The sequence below is a fragment of the Anas acuta genome, chromosome 2 (assembly GCF_963932015.1).
Source record: "Anas acuta chromosome 2, bAnaAcu1.1, whole genome shotgun sequence".
Classification (NCBI taxonomy): Eukaryota; Metazoa; Chordata; class Aves; order Anseriformes; family Anatidae; genus Anas; species Anas acuta.
This window is the reverse complement of record NC_088980.1, coordinates 55,443,770-55,462,931: the sequence shown is the minus strand read 5'-3', so window position 1 is coordinate 55,462,931 and position 19,162 is coordinate 55,443,770. Positions and strand designations below refer to the sequence as shown.

Here is a 19,162-nt window from a genome sequence, read left to right as displayed (position 1 = left end):
TATGTAATATATTAATAATTCCCTTTCCATTTTTATGCGCATGAATAAATCTGAAAAAAAAAGTAGTTTGGATCATCATTCATCTGTTGTGTTATTTACCAACTGTGTTAACTAGTAACTAGAAGAAGTAAATGTTTTGAATCTATGCAGTTAGTGATGGGATAACATTCCATAGGAAGTTAGTGATATGATGCTAACAATCTGTAGTTACGCCTCTAATTGTAAAATTCAAATTGAAAGATAGCCGAAGGGTGGTGATGTAATGTCACATACAGTAGGAATTACTGTTTCTGAAGAAAATGTATTTATATGTAGTGGACTGGATGAGAAAATAAAATGGAAATCAAAACTAAGTTCTTTCTTCGTGACATTTTTTGCTAATGGTTGCATCTTCACTTGCTCACAGAGGTTATTTGAGGGGGACACTAGGGAAAATCAGTACATTGTGAATGAGGAACGCATTGATTTTTAAAAGATTATGGAAGAAGGCAGCATTTGTAGATACACCAGGGTATGTAACAAGACGAGGAGGTGCTTCATTAGAGAAGTTACATATTTCTGTCATACATACATAACTGCATCTGTTAGGCCACTGGTTACAACAGGCTTGCGTGGAATGGTGATGTACCCTTACTGGCACCTAGAGAGACACCAGAGCAAGAACCCTGGGTGTTGCTTCTCTCTGCGCCTTGTCTGGGAAGGGACCTTGTCCCAGTCGTGAATTATAATAACAGTTACTGTATTTTCTTTGACCTAATAAAGGGTTGGTCTTTTCTTGTGAACTTTTATACATGAGTGAAGTGTTCTGTATTAGTTACACCAAAATATTTTTACTAAAATATGTTTTAATTCTGGGCTGCTTGCTTTTTACAGATTAGTAAAAGCATCAGGGTCAGTTACGTTTTACAGATCCTGATAGAGAAGGAGAGTTGGTAGGCTGGTAACTATGTCCTCTCTTGCTTGCATGGAGAGTTGAAATAGTAAGGAACCAAATAGTTTATTTTCTCTTGGATTCAAGAGAGAAAGTTAATTTTGTTGATTCGTATTGCAGTGCTGACTTAGGGTCATAGTCCAAGGTTGTGGGTGTGTTACATGCACTTCAGACCATGGCCATTCTCCTGCAGTAAGAAGCGAGCAGCCGCTTGTGGACCTTTGTTCTTCCTGGTGTTCATTGCTAAGTTGTGGAAATTCCATCACTTTTAGTTTCGTGGCAAGTTTGTTTTCCAGAAATGAAATACGAATAAGGTGTGATCTGTTTTCCAGTACAGCATGGTGATTCACATGCCTCTAACAATCAGTTTGCTGTAACTGTAGAAGCACAGAACAGCAAAGTTAAAGTTTAAATATACATTTTATAAGATACATATATTGATTGTATTCTCATTTTTCTCTCCTAATCTTCCAAGTAATTGTTGCTCATGTTAAAAGAAAAAATAGCTACAGAAGCAGTTTCTCTGATTGCAGCAAGTACTGTCTCATTTTGCAGATTTACATAATCTAAATAATTGTTTTTTACTTAGAATTTGAGATTTAAATACTTGTGGGTGATGGATAGTAAATGACTATGAGGAATGTTAACTTACGTGTTATTTGGGTAAGGACTGATTTGCTGACTGAAAAAAATGAATGTTGTGTGTTCCCCTTTCCCAATAATTTGCAGGGGGAGCAGACGGGTAAGGTGTGATATTATCTTTAATCTTAAACTGTGGAATTTGGAGTGCAACATACAAAGTCTAGAAGTGGCTGTGATGAAGTACCTATGATGTATTTTGGATCCTGGAAGTATATCTTCATCTTCCACTGCTCAGAGGTCAAAAACAAATAACAGGATTTATCAGGTCTTGGCACATACTATCCTTGAATTTACAGAAGGATTCACATGGCCCTTTGCCAGCAGACTCCATTACAGGACAGGTTTATCATAGGGCTGTATTCTTTTTTTTTCTGTAGAAGCAGTGCAAAGAGTAATGATGTGTTTTACTGTGTTTTGGGTATTACAACATTTCAGTGAATGCACTCTAGGGTAAGTTGATCCTGATTTATTACAACTTGATTATTGTGGATTATTTTTTAATCATGTTACCTCCTCTGTCACTCTAGGAAATCTTCTTAATTTGGTTGCTACAGAGGATGAGCCATATTAAAATTGCAAATAAATTCAAAAGACTTGTAAAAATGGATCTTTATTCTGTGCATTCAATTAGTTGTTCTTTCTTCTGACCATTATTGACTGCATGTTTTCTTGGTCATACCATGACATTCAAGGAAGTGATGTTGTTTTACTTAACACAGAAATTAATGTAAGCATGTATCTACCAAATACAAAATTCTCTGCTCCCAAAATACCTTGGACTTTCAGATTATCTGTGATAGAATCTCGAGTCTAGAAGAGTTTAGTGATAAAAGAAAAATAATGGTATTAGATACCTTGTGGTTATCTTGGATATGTATCATGGTGTTGTTAAACCATGAGTTATCACAGAACCATAAGTTGGTCTCAAATAGTGGAGGGAGGAAACACTTAATGGCAGGATAGTGTCTGCTTCTTGGAACAATTATTTCTGTTACATTTTTTATTAGTGTTAGGTTTTTATTGTCAACTGTGCTGACAGAGGTACCTATAAGCTTTGTACAGATCTGGATACTAACAGTTGCATGTTGTAGTGAATTGCTGAATTGCAAAATTAAATTCTTCTGGTTCTGGATCATGGGTATCTCGTGTAAATGAAAATGTACCAAAGAGATCACTAATTTTACATTTTTTACTCTAATACTAATTAATTTGATTGGACTGTTTTGTAATATATGCATCTTTTTTTTCCTTTTGCAGATTTTCTTCCTGGGAAGCCTTGCTGTTTGCATATAAAGAATATCTTAGAGTTAATGCAACTGAATTTATAATGTTGCTTTGCTTGTGACTCTGATGGAGGAATAACGAGATCTCAGGCTGCTGCACTGGAAGACTTCGCAGGAAATACAAAATGTCATCTAATAGGAGTCAGAACCCACATGGACTTAAACAAATTGGTCTTGACCAGATATGGGATGACCTAAGAGCTGGAATTCAACAGGTTTACACCAGACAAAGTATGGCAAAATCCAGATACATGGAACTCTACACGTATCCTAGCATCTAAGCCAATTAGTACTTTCATTCTTTCATTGTTGGTAGATGAAAAATATTTTTTTTTTTACATTTTTAAATTTAAAATTGCTTCGTAAGTAGTTGATTTAGTGATGTTTAAGAATATATCAGCCTTTTCTGTTTAATGATCAGCCTTTTCTATTTATTCTTTCTTGCAAGTAAGCAGAAAGACTTATTGTTCTGGAAAACTCTTAATTATGTATACTTATGAATTTCAGGTGTTATTATGATTATTTGATAGAGCAGATATTTACATTTTTATTATCTTTTTTTCCTTTATATGTTAGATTTTGGCATTTTTTGGGGGGGGGGGTCTTACTTGTAATGTCCAGTTACCTTGAAAAATTTTCTCTTGTGAACTTTAAAATAGTTCTTTAAGCTGAGTTGTTTTTATGATTTTTCTAGCTGGTGTGAGGATGCACACAATGGATTTCTCTTGAATTGCTAATTCACATCCAAGAGCTATTGAAGTTTTCCAGCATCTCCTATTCTGGAGATTGTTGCTGTGTTCATCCTTGTATGTGTAGCAAACTACTACTTTGGAAAGCTTCAGGAAGCTTGTTTCTGTCAGGTAGTGTGTCAGGATTGAGGTCAAGTAGTTGAAGGTAACTCCCAACCTCTACTCTGCTCTTGTGAGACCTTCCATCTGGAGCACCGTGTTCAGCTCTGGGGCCCCCAGCACAAGAAGGACATGGTTGTATTAAAGCGAGTCCAGATGAAGGTGGTCAAAGGGCTGGAGCACCTCTTCTATGAAGACCGGCTGAGGGAGTTGGGGTTGTTCAGCCTGGAGAAGAGAAGGCTCTGGGGAGACCTTATTGTGGATTTCTAGTACCTGAACGGGGCCTACAGGAAATCTGGAGAGGGATTCATTGTTATGGAATGTAATGATAGGACAAGAAATAATGTCTTTAAGCTAAAAGAGGATAGATTTAGATTAGATATAAGGAAGAAACTCTACTCTGAGGGTGGTGAGGCACTGGCACGGGTTGCCCAGAGAAGCTGTGGATGCCCCATCCCTGTAAGTGTTTGAGGCCAGGCTGGATGGGGCCTTGGGCAGCCTGGTCTGGTGGGGGCATCCCTGCCCATGGCAGAGGGTTGGACTTAGATGGTCTGAAAGGCCGCCTTCCAATCCAAACCATTCCATGATTCTGTGATCTTCGATCACTGGCTTTTAAAGAGGCTTGTGCCTCTTCCTGTATTACATATTCAGTGCTTAACTTCAGGATGTTGTTTGGAAAGCGATAAATCCTGCTTTTGTGCCTTGTGTAAAAAGTGACATGCAGTTGGATATGACAAAGAACCACAGTAAGGTGAAATCTCTCACCTGTTCTGTTTTGCATCTGTTGGTCAGTATTCACTCTAAGAACCTTCTACTGCCCAGTAGAGTTAAGTACTGTTTAAGAAGGTTGTGGTAAAGCAAAGTGTGTAGATATATGACAAAAGAAATTGAATGGTTGTATGCATTTCCTTACTTGAAGTAATTCTGATAGTTTTCTTAATTTTTGGAGATTTTTAATAAAAGTTATTATTCTGATACATAAATTAATCTTAAAATTGTTATTGGCACTTATTTGGAATTGTGCCTCGAATTTTAGTCTATTTTTGTGAACTTATGTGAAGAGACAACTTTTAAAAAAAAATAATGCAAGGCAATATAAGTCAATTAGTCCTGTGGTTCTCTGGACTATCTAAGGAGACAGAAAAGTTTGTTTTCTGCATGTATAATCTCAGAGCAGGTGTGTAATCTAACAGGTGTGTATGCTTACAGAATCCATGCTCCAAAGAAGAAAAAACGCCCTGAGGAGTCTCTCAATTTTGTCTAGATTTTTTTGTTAAAGGCAGGAAGATGAAATAACATTTGGTTTAGGGTCAGAACTCTTCCCGAGACTTGAGATGACTGAAGCCTTGTGTTGCTAGATCCAGTGTTGTTCTTTACTGAACAAAACAAATCTGCAGAAGTTCAATGTTTGCAAGAAATCTGACATGTACTAGAACCTCTGAGGGATTTTTTTTTCTTCTGAGTCTTTAACATATTCCTGTGTGTGTTCTATCAAGCAGTTCAGCTGAAGACTAAATACCTGGTGTAATAGTACTCTTGAAGCATCTACTTTTTTTCCCCTCTCCATCAGATGTTCTCAAATACTCATTGGATGAAGCTGTGAAAGGGCTATCTTGTATATTAACTACTCATTTGCTTCTTGCTGCTTCAAGTGATTTGTTGAGCCTGAAATTTAGATGGATTGTGTTTCTTCCATAAGTGAATTCATTTGGTGAATAATTTAGGTAGTTGACTTTTATATTTATTTGTGGGTTAATTTAATAGTCTGGTACCTCAGAATATTTGACGCTGGTTAGGCTAGGAGTTCTGAATCAATTATCAAGATGATAATGCACTTTACATCCTATATCAAGTGCAAATATTCAAAAGTTGTGCTTGAAAGATGATTTATCCCCTTTTAGATGCAGTATTGGAAACATTTGATCAGTCATCACATACAATGAGTCTAGTAGATTGACAGACTTTTCAAGAGGCTCTGAATAGCTGGGTTTGGAAAGCAAAACAGATGAGTTTCAGCTGAGTGTAAGGTCTGAAAATCAGCCTTACTGCTGAGAAGGCTGAATGTGACACCAGTTTGGAAATCTTGTGGAGTGGACAGTTCAGTCATTTCCTCATCCTTTTTTGTTGTGTGCAGCTGCCTTTGCTTCTGTATCTGGTATTGAACTTTTAGCCAGCATTGATTGGAGATGTGGAAGTTCTTGTTGTGCTTTGTTAAAATGAATTTTAGAAAGTAGAGGAAGAATTAAGCAGTTCAGACAGTTTGGACTTTCCATCCTATCTCTACTCATTCTCTTTATCCAGAGAGTCCTTTTGTGAGACAGTGGATTCAATCTCTGAGTATAGGTCAGAGCTGGTATTTAAGTTTTTATATGCTTTCTTCTAGCAGGAGAATTAAAAGGTTGATTATTCTGGGTGTTTTCTAGATCGCAGAATACTGAAGAGGTGAACCAAGAAATCTTGTTTCTGAATGGTAGTTCTAAAGACTTCAATCCCTATCTTTTAGATTCCTTTGTGCTTCTTATTTCAGGATGTGCTTTTTTTTTTTTTTTTTTGTCAAATGAGACCATTACCAAATGTGTTTTGTTTTTTTTAGTGCAGTACATACTCTTCTGAATCATTTTTGTCCTACCAGCTATGTCAAAGCACCTAACTAGCAGAGCAGTCCTTTAGAGAAGGTGTGATATTTTTATTTACCGCTCTTTGCACAGTTATGATGGATTGTACTGTAATTACTTTCTGATATATGTTCTTTGTTTCCTGTTGAGAACTTCCTTACAGAAACAAAATTATTTTAGAATGGTACTTGTTGTTTTCCCTCCTTTTTTTTCCTTTAGTGGTAATTAGTTTGGAGGCTGTTGGGAAAAGGACTAGGTTGTAAAAGTCAGTTCTGTAACAGTGATGAAGTTTGTGGAACAGTGGAGAAAAGCAGCAAATTTTGATATCACTGCACATGAAAATTTTAATGTCACTACACATGAGAGGGTAGTTTACTGATAAGTTGTTCTGTTTCCCTTATACAAAGGGAAAATGAGCTCAAGCCACCGTTCTGAAACAAAAACAACGAAAGAGGAACCCCACTTGTTGCAATAAGTCAGGGATAGTATTACCAATGTATGCAGAGTATTGCTCCATGTCATTTGATCTATTTTTGATGCAACTGGCAGTGGGTCTGTCCAAGAAAGCACCATCCTTGCAAACCAAGTCGTGAGCTTCTGAATTCTTGATGGAACACCTATTACTTTGTTTACTTACTAGAATGACTCTTATAACAAATAAGAGTATACAAATAAGAACAAGTTGAATAAGTCACTTATCTTCATGGCTACCTCTTGCCAACACCCATCTGGCAATGGTAAAATATTTGTACATCTTCCATTTTACTATTTTTTTTTTACAGAAGGTGTTGACAGTTTTTTAAACTAATTATTCGATAAGTCTGTGATTTATTTTCCTCAGATGAATTGGGATTTCCACACATTCAGATTTAAATTCTGCAGTGGAGGGAATGACAGGATTTTGTAACTTACCCTCTTTTATATATCCTAAACAGATACTCAGACCAGGTATTAGACCATCAGAAAACTTTACTGCACTATATTGAACTAGCATGAATTTTCACAGAAAGCTGAATAACTTATTGAAGTTACTCTTCCTAAAGAAGTTTTCAATTTACAGGTATGATTGATGAATGGAAAGCTCAGTGGTTCACCGTTATTTCATACCTGTGTACTTATTTGAAAACTCAAGATTTTTTTTTTCTCTTAAACTGATGCTCTTACTGTCTTACTTTACAAAACATAATCTGGGAAGCGTTTATAGATTCTTTTTTAGGCAGTGCAATTATTTTGTACCTGTTGAACAGAGGAACCGTTTTGTTCAGTTGTAATGTTTAAGGAATATGTTCAGCTGGGGAGAAGAACTGTTTAAGGATTCTAGGCATCATTAATTTACTGTGAATAAGATCTCAGTCTACGTGAAGTAGAGAGAGAGCTTAAAATGTTTTAATTGGTAATTGGACAAGTACTATGGAAGGTTTGATTGTTTTACTGAAAAGTGCGTCTGCAGTGTCCAAATCAACTTTATTATATTATTGTCCCTTTATTAACAACTTGGCAATAATTTTTGAAAATAGTTATATTAAGTATTTTAAAGTAAGGATAAATAAAGGTTAGGCTTTTCTGTCTAATTTCATCATTTTATGAACACTTGTCCCTTGTTTCTAAATTTGCTTACTGTGATTCAACTTTTTAAACTTGCTTTAATGAAGTGGTAGTTTTTGATTATCCATTGCATCATGTAATTGTACATCAGAAAAGGTTATCGTGGTTTTGTCTCAGATTTTAGCATGCAATAAGGGAAAAACATTATTATATACATTGTAGTATATTTACATTCTAAAAACGCCAGATGACTCAGGATAATCTCCCTGTTCATAAAATAAAATATATATATCCATGAAACATGTGTTTGCCTGTGGATAGATTCAGCACCAGTAGAACATTTTCCCCAAGGAGAATCATGAAGTTATTGCTTCTTTTGCAGACCTTGTCCTAATGGCATTTACTGAAATTTTACTAAAATTCTTGTAAGATTCTTTAGTTAAGACTTTTAATAAGCAGAAGTACTTAAAAACTGTAAGAATCTTTCATTTACTGATCCCATGAATCTGCTGTTACTGGGCAGTACAACATCTTGTGTTTTTTTTCTTCTTAATGTCCCTTATTCTTTCTGTACAGAAGAATATACTGGGATGCTAGAGTATGCAGTCTTTAAACCTCAGAAACAGTTCCGCTTTCTTTTGAGATTCTAAGCTATCCGTTCACGTTAACGGCAAATTGAGGTCACTCTGTATACATCAAAGGAGCCTCCACTGTGCTCTAGTAGTAATCCTGTTTACATTCAATATGATATTTCTTAGCATTTCTTGTGTGTGAGTTAGAGCTTATTTGGTAGAAGTATTGGTAGAAGAGCTTATTTGGTAGCTTATTGAAGGTAGAAGTAAATGCACTTGTGGTAGAAGTAAATGATTTTGTTTACACTTTTTGAAGGGTACATGTGGTTATGCAGAGATGTAGGTATAATGGTACAGTCTTGTGTATACTTATAACAATTGCTGCTTTGGTTTTGAAGTGCAGAATATATTTATTTTAGTGTGATCAGTTCCTTCTTTATTTTCATCTCTATGCTGATCATGTCCTGTTCTACTTGCTTGTAGTAACAAAGAATATTCTGTACAGAATCAACTTCTGTTAATGCACAGAACTTTAAACTTTACCTCAATTATTGTGGTTCTTACACATTGACATAAAGACTGTACGCTTTGTGTATGTATTTGAGTTTGAAAATCTGTGTTTTCCTTTTAACTCAGCACTTCTTTGCAATTTTTCTTGTTTCCATCTGCATGGCATAAAACCAGAAGTTGTCTATTAGTCTTTAGATGGTTTTTGCTGGAAGTTTCTCAGATCTCAGACTTTCATAAATGTATGAATTACATTATGCATGGATTCTTATAGCAGCATGCATGGCTGATTCTGTAATAGGTCCTACATTCACTGCCTCAGTCTTTCCTTGATTAACATGGGAATAGCTTAACAAAGCAGTAGTGTGTCATATAAAGACTTAAATGTGTAATTGATCATAGAATAAATTGTATTGAAACTCAGATGGAGAATGTGTGGGGCTGGAGCCGGGGTGTTTTTTGTTTGGCCTTTCTTTGAACTGCTTTGTGGAGTATCTGTAACCTTTCCTAACTGAATTGACTTAAAAATGGGCTCTTGCTGATACCTTCCTGAAAAGAATTAAGGCTTGTGGTTTTATTTTTTGGTCATTTTTTTTTTTTTTGTATGTTTTTTTTTTTTTCCTTCTCATTGCTACTCCTCAGAAAGATGAATTTCAGGTTTAAAGCACTTGTTCTGAAAAGTGGTTTGATCTTGGCAGCCTCATCATTTCAAAAACCTGTGCAAAATGTCATTAATCTGTTTGTTTGATGAGGTTGTTAAAGTCATATAGACCTGTATACTTCTCTCATAATTTTTATTTATGCACGAGATGGTTTTGTGAAATTCACCCAATGTAATCTGGACACATGAATTGAAATGACTTTAATCTGTCTGAAGAAAATGCGTAAAGCAGTTCTCTATTGAAAATGGTAAGCTGTACTGTTTTATTGGAAGTGGTTTTACAAGAATACAAAATTACCATAGCTTTTCCTAGCATTTTGTTGTTGTTAATGTTTTCAATAACTTTCTATATGTTGTTCTTGCATTACTGTTGTCAAAAATTTGCATTTTTCTTAATTATACCTAAGTATAACTAATCTGAACCTGTGTGTTTCAACCTGTTCTTAGGGTGATGGCATTTGGCATAGAGTTAATTACTGATTTAGATATGTAAAATAGCAAATTTATGCTTTATCTTTATTATAAAGAGACTGAAATCAATAACAAAAACTCTGGTTAGAAGGTAGTTTGGATTTGTCTTCTTGTTGTAAAAGCTTTGTGGTAATTTCTCTGCCATCAATAATGTAGCTTTGTGCTAAATTACATTATTTCTGCTTCCCTTTCACTTCCTTTTATTTTTACATATCTGTACTCCAACTATGCTATTTTCATAGCAATATGGGAGAACTGTGGGGACCCAGCTGTGCTACTGAAAGGGGAATCAGTTATTACCTCAGAAGCACAGCTTTCTTTATATGTTTAAAATTAGAAACTCATGAAACTAAGTAATTCACATCCATTGGTGTAAAGTCTGAGTGTTTTCCTGTTGTATTGAATTACAAAATTGATACTTGTCTTTCATATTTTGTCTGCACTTGCTCCTTGAGGAAAAAATGCCTCATGAAGTATTTTGGTACTTTTCTGGAGAAGGGGTTAGTTCAGAGGTGACCATAGCACTCTCAAGCTTACTGTTTTCATGGTGTACTTGTTCAAAAAGTTTATTCAGTACTACTGAGAGACTGTTTCATTTCCCCTGTGCTGACACAGAAATTTAGAACCTCTCAGCATATGATCTGGGAAAAGGAAAAATGGTTAGTTGTCATGGCAGTCACTTCCTCAAATCCACACTGACTGTCTGCATGAACTCCTGTCCTACTAGAAAAGTAGGTGGCAAGGATGGATATTAAGCCTTCCAGGTGCATTTTGTTTGTCAAGATTGTTTCCTTCAGTAGGTATGTTGTACAAAGCCATGAATTCATTACGAAATGGTAGCTGCTCGGCTTCAGAAACTGAGTAAAGGTTGTTTTAAAAGCAGTATAAATTGTATTGAAGACAAAGATGGTAAAATTAATTTTAGTCTTTGGATGCTTCTTGAATCACGTTTTAGAGAAGAATAAAGTTTTGAAAGATTTTTCAGCTCAACTTACACAATACTGAATAAATTTACAAACTTGCTTTTCGTTTCCTACCTCAAACCTTAATTTAGATAAATCTAATTCCTCTTTCACTATAAAGATGACATAAAGATTCATCTAATCCTTAAGATGGTTTGTCTGCTTGCTGAACCAAGCTTGAAGTTTAGAAGTCAGAAGCTTTGGGCGCAATGCAACTTCGCTGTAGTGTAAACTATTGATAAATTAATTTCTCTGATTGTCGTAATACATGAATCACTATGCAGAACTGTGCAAACATCCACAGAAATGTTTCGTAATAGACATTTGGTATGTACTTGACTTCCAAAGTACAAGGCAGTTGAAGGGGATTACTTTGCTTTCTGCAACCAAGAAATATTTTTATACCTTTCTTCTTGTGATTCTCAGATGGACTGGCGTGTACTTTGCTGCAGGCAGCACATCTCTGATTTTGTTTTGCATATGTCAGTCTTTCTGTCAGTGGCTGGCTTTACCAGACGGAGATGCAGATTGTAAACAAAGCCTAAGAGAGTTTTCTTTTATGCATAATATGTCTAAGAGTTGTTTGCACTTAACAAACTGCCTTCTGCACAGGCAAACTATGACTTCATTTTGACTTGCACAGAACAACTAAAATAGAGTATTTGGAAAGTGCCATCTTGGACACTTTGGCTAGTGAGACTGAAGCTGGAACTACAAGTAAAGGTGGCTACTCCTGGTGTGTTTTTACTTCATCTCTGAGATGATTACTGTAAGGAATGGACAAAAGATTGCAAAATCTTTCTCAGCGTTTACTTTACAGGAAGTCCTGGATTTAACAGTAAAATGTATAGGGCTGAAAAAAGGCTTATGTCTTGGGATGATTGTTGGAGAAGAGCAGAAAGAGTATTATTATCATCAGGCTGTATTCACAAAAAATGTAAGAATTACTCACCATCTGGGCTCCTTGTATTTTTAGGCTTGATCAAAGCCACTTGGGTTAGGAGAGCTATGAGAAGGAGGAGGCAAAACTCTAAGCTCAGTATAAATCAAAACTCTAAATTCCTTGCATCATTATGGAGGGACATACACAATCCAGAGCACCTTAGGTTAAATATTTTAAAGTTAAACTGTGAGATAAGCCCTGCTTCTTTTTTTCTTTGTGGGAGGGAAAAGTTTTGTACCCAGAGAAAATTTGTTGTACTGTATAACATTGCTCACTTAAATGGGGAATTCTGAAATCGAAGTCTAAATGATAAAAGTAGTGACAGTGCCAGGAAAGTTGAACAAACAAGTAGCTAGGAGCTGAAAGAAATCGATAACGTTCAGGTAATAAGTGGCTGATAAGAGATTAGGAAGCTGATAAAGCTTCAGTTACTAAGCGCAAATAAAGGTTTCAGACTGTTTGCTATCATTACTTGGCACCTAGAAGAGGTAACAGGTAACGACTGAGGTTATAATATACATTTTCCAAAATGGTTAACTTTTGGCAAAGAGCATTATAGTTTTGGGCGGAATAAGATGACTTTCTAAGCAAGCATGTGAGTATACATGTAGGATTGAAATAGACTTTTCCTTTGAAATTCATCAAAAACAACAACAACAAAACACAAGTCTCTTTCCTTGTGGTGTAGAGTACACTGAAGCTGAAAACCCAGTTTAAGATTGTTTGTGAAATATTTCTTAAATTGCAAAGGAGGTAACTGAGTATTTTTCAGAAGTTTTTCTGCTTGAGCTTTACTGTTTAAATACCAGCAGCAAGTCTGTTAAAATGACTGTAATGGATTGTGTTTCTAATGCCCTTGGTATTTAATCACAGTCATTTCTTTCATTTTATTGTGCTGGTCTTTCAGAAGGGAACGAAAAAGCCAAATCTCGGCAATATACTGATTTCCTAATGTGCGGCATACCATGGGCAAAGCCTGTCTAGTGGTTAAAGCTTGACCCATTAGTTAAAACATAAGTTACAGCCTAATTAGACCTTTTAGATCACTTACTACAACATTGCTCTAACGAGATATGTGACTCAAAAGCCTGATCTTAGACTATCAGTAGAAGCATCACTGCTCGGTACCTTTCTTCTTGTTGACAAATTGTTTGTTGAGTGAGTAATCACAGTAACTTTTGTTGTTACATCATCAATGTCCAGTTGCATTCATTGTTACTGACCTAGCTTTTTTCTTTGTTTGTGGAGTGCAGTTTCTTTTAGGATGCTTTCTTACATGAAGTGTTTCAAGCAATGTGACTTCCACTTACAACTTTGGAAGAATTATGAGTATTTGAATGTTTGTTTTCGTTGTTGTTTTTTCTTCCAGAAAACAGAATGGTCTCTTGAAATATCATGCTAACAGATACAATAAGTCTTCCAGGTTGTACTGATATTAGAGGAAAAAATATTGCAAGCAGATAGTTCAGTTACGCTTCTAGCTGTAAATTGGGTTTTGGTGAATCTCATCACAAAGTTCTCTTTATGTTGAGGAAAGTGTTGAAATTTCTTCCTGTTCATATGAAAGCTTATGTATTTTTAGAAAGCCATTATAATGAATCAGATAAATTCAATTCAAACCTTAAAAACAACCTTCTCAGAGAATTCCATTACTTCATTTTGTTGGTGGTCTTGTTAGGTATATTTAATGTTTATATCAGTATTTGCAGTGCAGTCCACAGTGCACACTTCTGCTCCAGACAGTTCTGCTTAAAATTATTTTTCTTAGTTTTGATTTTATGTGAGTTAATGTAATATATGGTGAAGTCATTTACAGTAATATAAAAGTAGTTTCTTTAAATTGACTTGATTTTTTTTTATTGTATTCTTAATGTCCTGTGCTCACACATACATCCTTAACTTCCTTGTCAGTCACGTTTATAACTACTGTACTAGTGTACACCAGTCTAATCAAGCACGTGGAGCTGGAGTACCTCCTTCTAAATCAAAAAAGGGCCAAACACCTGGAGGTGCTCAGTTTGTGGGTTTGGAGTTGTACAAACGCCTAAAAGAATTTCTGAAGAACTACTTGACAAATCTTCTTAAGGTAAGATGGAATGTTAGATCAATTGGTGTTTATAGTAATATGGGCTGGCTTGAGGAAAAACTTGTACCAACAAAACTGTGTGCAGTCGTTGGAAGTAAATTGGATGATCTTGAAATCTGCTTTCATCTCAAGCATTCCATTAAACATTAGAAGGTATTGTAGGCTTTACCTCGGCATAAGCTTTTTTTCCCACTTTTCCTGCCAAAGGGGTGTGTGTGCGTGTGTTATAAAAGTAACATTATATGTCATCTTAAATTGTCCTGTAACTTGAACAAGTATAGCCAGACTTTCTAACCTGTTAACCAGCATATTAGTAGTGCTGAAAAAATGGTTGTCTGTATTGTTGAAAATGCCTGATGGTAGACCTTAATTTATTATAATTGATATATTACTAATAGAGCAATGGGCTACATTGTAAGAGAAAATTTTCCTATCTGTTTTTGGAAAAGCATTAAGGAACCATGCTTTTGATTTTTAGGATTTTAGTTTTGAGCAACAGTAAAACAATTCTTAGTCTTGAAGTCTACCTTGTAATTAATTTACATGGCTGCATGAAGGTGTCTCAGGGTTTTATCCAGAATGCATTCCTGTTTTATTTCCATGTCAATTCAAAGTGTACTGGTCCAATTTGGAAAGATACCTGAATTTCTACATAGTACTTGTCCGTCTCCCTAGCACACTCATCAGTGTAGCTGTCTGTTTCTAATATAGAACCATCTCTCTCTTTCAGAGGAAAGTGTCTTTGTCTATGCTTTCCTTTTAATATTTTAGTGGTTTTTGTTTGATTATTGTTTTGGTTTTACTTTTTTTATTGTAAAAGTATTAGCCCTATGTTTCCTATAAATATATTTCTTGGCATACATTTATTGTATACACTTATGTCTTTTTACCTTAAATACTACTTTTTATTAAAAATACTACTAATTTTTAGTAGTATTGTAGTAGTAAAACAAGTAAACTTCTGTTTGTTTTTTTTTTAGGATGGTGAAGATTTGATGGATGAGAGTGTGCTGAAATTCTATACTCAACAGTGGGAAGATTATAGGTTTTCAAGCAAAGTACTGAATGGGATATGTGCCTACCTCAATCGACATTGGGTTCGTCGTGAGTGCGATGAAGGTCGTAAAGGAATATATGAAATATATTCGGTAGGTAGCCTTTTGAAGTGAGTGATTTGTCCATTTCGCCTGTCTTATTTGCACTCTCATCCTACAAATCACTTCTTGAAACTTGCTATTTGTAGGACGTTTACAGAAGTTTTGAACTGGGCATCATAGAATTTGTTGAAAGAAATTGCACCTCTTTCCTTATTCCTCACACCACTCTGTTGTAAAAGTTTGATGGGTCTAAACCTGAGGATGTATAATCCACCTGGTACCTATTGGAACTACCAGTATCAATCTGACAAGAGCTGTCCCTTGATATTTACTATTATCTTTATGTATCTACATAGCCTTCTCTTTCTACTTTAAATTCAGTCAAGTGTTTCAAATATAAGACCAGGAAGTGAATTGCCTTTTTCTGTTAACTTCAATGTATCTCTACAAATCTTTTAGCATTCAAACTGTCAAGATTCAGACAACATTTGGTTTGTAATATCAGTCTGGAAGATTGATATGTGATCTTGATTTTTTTAAACTTTTTTTCAAATATGACAAGAGAAGAACACGGTTATCCAAGGTGCAGATTTTCTGCTGAAAGTATATTTTTTTATAATGGATAAGTATTGTCCGTGCTGGTGGTGCATTAGGAAAGATGCGTTGTTTTACTGCTTCACTAAAATAACTTTATGTAGGGTAGAAAAACAGTTGATATTCTTACTTAGCTCCCTGTTCTGCCTTTCACTAGTCTAAGGGATTGTGCCAGCCTGAAAATCATTAACAGAAAAAGCAGTATAATGTCAAAGTAATATGTGAGGTTTGTTGTTTTTCAGAGCTGGCAGTGGATCACTGTCAGAAAAGGGGACACCTTAGGTAACTCTACCTTAAGTAGGACTAGCAATAAAGCAAAAGGTAATTTTACTGTGAAACAGTTTTATTGCATGAGAAATTTGTGTGCCAGAACATAATTGTAAAAATAAGTTCTGATTACTTAGTGTATCAATTTTCCTTAAAGAATTACACTCTGTGTGTGTACAAGTACTTTTCTTTAACTCTATCTTTCACCTCCCTTCCTCTAGCTTGCCTTGGTGACCTGGAGGGACTGCTTATTCAGGCCATTAAATAAGCAGGTATATTTATATACATATGTGTGTGTACAGACTGTGTAACTATAGCATTATTTTAGATAGTTAATTTTATATATTCTTAATGACTGCTCCAAGGAGAACTAGGGGCATAAAAAAGTCCCAGAAAACAAAACAGATTTCTGCTCCTTTTTTGTGATGTTAAGATAAAATATTTTGAGGGAATTAACCTTGCCTCAATTTCATTTATTTATTTTTAGTAGTTGAACTTTAATATCAACACTGTTTCATTATTTCTTTGCTTAGAGGATCCTTGGCATTCTTTAATGAAGCTAGCCGTAAATTAAGTAACAACTAATGTTTGCAGGACAGGCAGGAGTACATACTGATATCTTAATGTTTGAGAAAGTCAGGATTTTGTGAGAACAGATAGTGACAAATCTGAGATTTTGATCCAGATTTTGATCTCATGTTACTATGGATCTTTTAACTTACTCTGATGCCTGGGAGATTCAAGTCAACCATATATTTTAAATTTGTGAATCAGTACAATATAAAACAAGATGAGTCTATCACAATGAAATACTGTGTTTGTGTATATTTCACTCTTATTTATTAGTACTTTATGATGAAAAGATATGCTGTATTATGAAAGCATTAGTTATATTTCAGTATAAAGGTGCAGTAGTTATACCATGTTATCCATCAGCATGAACAATAGCTTTCTTTTAAAGAACAGGTCGTTAGTTAACTCTTATTGCGATGTTCTCTTATATTTCAGGTATAAAGCAAACAGAAGTTTGATTTAGGTGCTTTTTGAATTTTTAAAAAAAGAACAAAAAACGAACATTTGAAGTAAATAAAAGGGAACAAAAAAAAAGCCTAAGCACATTCATACCCTCTTACAGCTCACCACTAATTGTACTGTAATTGTACTGTAGAATTTACAGGTGTAGCATACTCTCAGTGATGTCTGTAGAAATTTTATATATTCAGGTATCCTTAAATTTTGTTCTCAAGGATCTTGACTGCTTTTTAACATCAGAATACATTCCTGATTAAATACCCTTCTGGACCTACCAGCAGTTTTTTCTGTATTTGACTTGCTTTTAATCCTTGTTTTCTAAGGTAACAAATGCTGTGTTGAAACTGATTGAAAAGGAAAGAAATGGTGAAACTATCAATACCAGGCTGATCAGTGGAGTTGTACAATCTTATGGTAAATAAAATATCTTTAAGGTTTAATTATTTTCTTTTTTAAAAATAGTGGTGATAATCCCCTATCAGGACTCAGAAGTAGACTCCTGTCTATTCTCCTTGGATGTTCAGTTAATATCATTTTAGAGTAAAATAAGTACAGTAATACGAAGTTTAACTTCATGTATGTAGAGACACTGGATGCATATTTACAGTTAATAATAAAATATTTGTAAAGTTTGAAAGCAAAAATGATAATGTTATTTGCATATAATCAGTTTTAGAGAAAAAACGGAAGGGTGAAAGTGTAACAGTTTACAGAGCTGAGTGGGATTATTTTTTTCCCATTTGCATGAAGTTGAGAATTTTGCCATGCAGATTAATGACCAGTTTCATAACTAAAATTAAGTATGCATATAATGTGTAACTCTTAAGAGGGAAAATACGGAAGGGGGGATTTTAACTATATTTTGAGAGTGGAGTTTCTCATGTCCTTGTGCTGTTTTTAAATGCTATAAATATATACTACTTAAAAAAAAAAAAAAAGTGATGCTTATACTGTCCCAGTTGATTATATTCATGTCTCTTAGAAGGAGACTACCTGTTTACTTGCAATGGGCCATTTAATAAAAGACAATTTTAGTAATATTTGCTCTTTTTTTTGTAGTGGAGCTGGGACTGAATGAAGATGATGCATTTGCAAAAGGACCTACACTAACAGTCTATAAAGAATCATTTGAATCACAGTTTCTTGCTGACACAGAGAGATTTTATACACGAGAAAGTACTGAATTTTTGCAACAGAACCCAGTCACAGAGTATATGAAGAAGGTAGGTTATTAAATGACTTTGGTTATTTTCTTGTTAGAGGTAAAGTAATACTATGTTTTTGACTTTTGTTACCAGTTTCTTAAATGACAATTACTTTACAGAAGCAAAACAATTCATCTCTTTTCCCTAAGGTGATATGCTTCTATGTTTTACTTATTTGTCTGGTCTGAAGTTTGCCTCCTTAGTGATTTCCGTTAGGTAAAACAAAAATTTGAAACCTTATTAACTGGCAAAACAGAAAAGGAAGTTGAAATAAATACAGGTTTCTGTTAGACTTGAGGATTTGAAACCAGAATAATCATTTTGCTTTAGTTCTCCAAGTTTGTTATTCCTGTACCAGGAACTTTGTGTGTTAGCACATTACTGAAATCTCTTCCTGAGCAAGTTGGCCTCCACAGAGGAAGTAGATCATTAATCAGCATTCGTTCTTTCAGAATATTTTCGTTTAGTGAACTCTACGTAGTCATTCTGATAAACAGAAGCAAGGTTTGAATCCTTGGTCTCTTCTTGGTCACTCTGGTTTGGTTTCTTAATCACTCCCAAACAGGGTGATTAAGAGCAACCTGGATAAACAAATTGTATTTCCTGCCTGGTTATTGGGTCAGTCTTAGTGAATTTGAAAAATGTATGTATATATATATTTAGTACATTTTATTGCTTTCTGAATTTATCTTTTTTCTTTAATTAAAAAACAGCTTTTTGAATATGCAGTGTGCAGGTACATGTAACAGTCTCTTGTTGTAATATCTTTGTGCAGCTCTTTGCCACAGAAGAAACATATGATTATAACACAACATAACAAATCCCATTTTCAGTGCATTGGGAGAGTTGCCTGGCATCAGTTGTTCTCAGACATTTCTATATTTACATTTGTTGATGTTGA

General features: G+C 34.9%; 1 protein-coding gene across 1 annotated transcript in view; it reads left to right on the top strand.

The window, feature by feature from the left end:
• Nucleotides 1–19,162, top strand: part of CUL1 (cullin 1) — a 50,226-nt gene that overhangs the window by 11,101 nt on the left and 19,963 nt on the right. Inside the window, exons 2-7 of the mRNA XM_068674827.1 lie at nt 2,831–3,121; nt 13,892–14,066; nt 15,047–15,214; nt 16,246–16,296; nt 17,380–17,470; nt 18,116–18,279. Of these exons, the coding sequence (XP_068530928.1) occupies nt 2,982–3,121; nt 13,892–14,066; nt 15,047–15,214; nt 16,246–16,296; nt 17,380–17,470; nt 18,116–18,279 (789 nt within the window). The 5' untranslated portion in view covers nt 2,831–2,981. The remainder of the gene's footprint in view (nt 1–2,830; nt 3,122–13,891; nt 14,067–15,046; nt 15,215–16,245; nt 16,297–17,379; nt 17,471–18,115; nt 18,280–19,162) is intronic.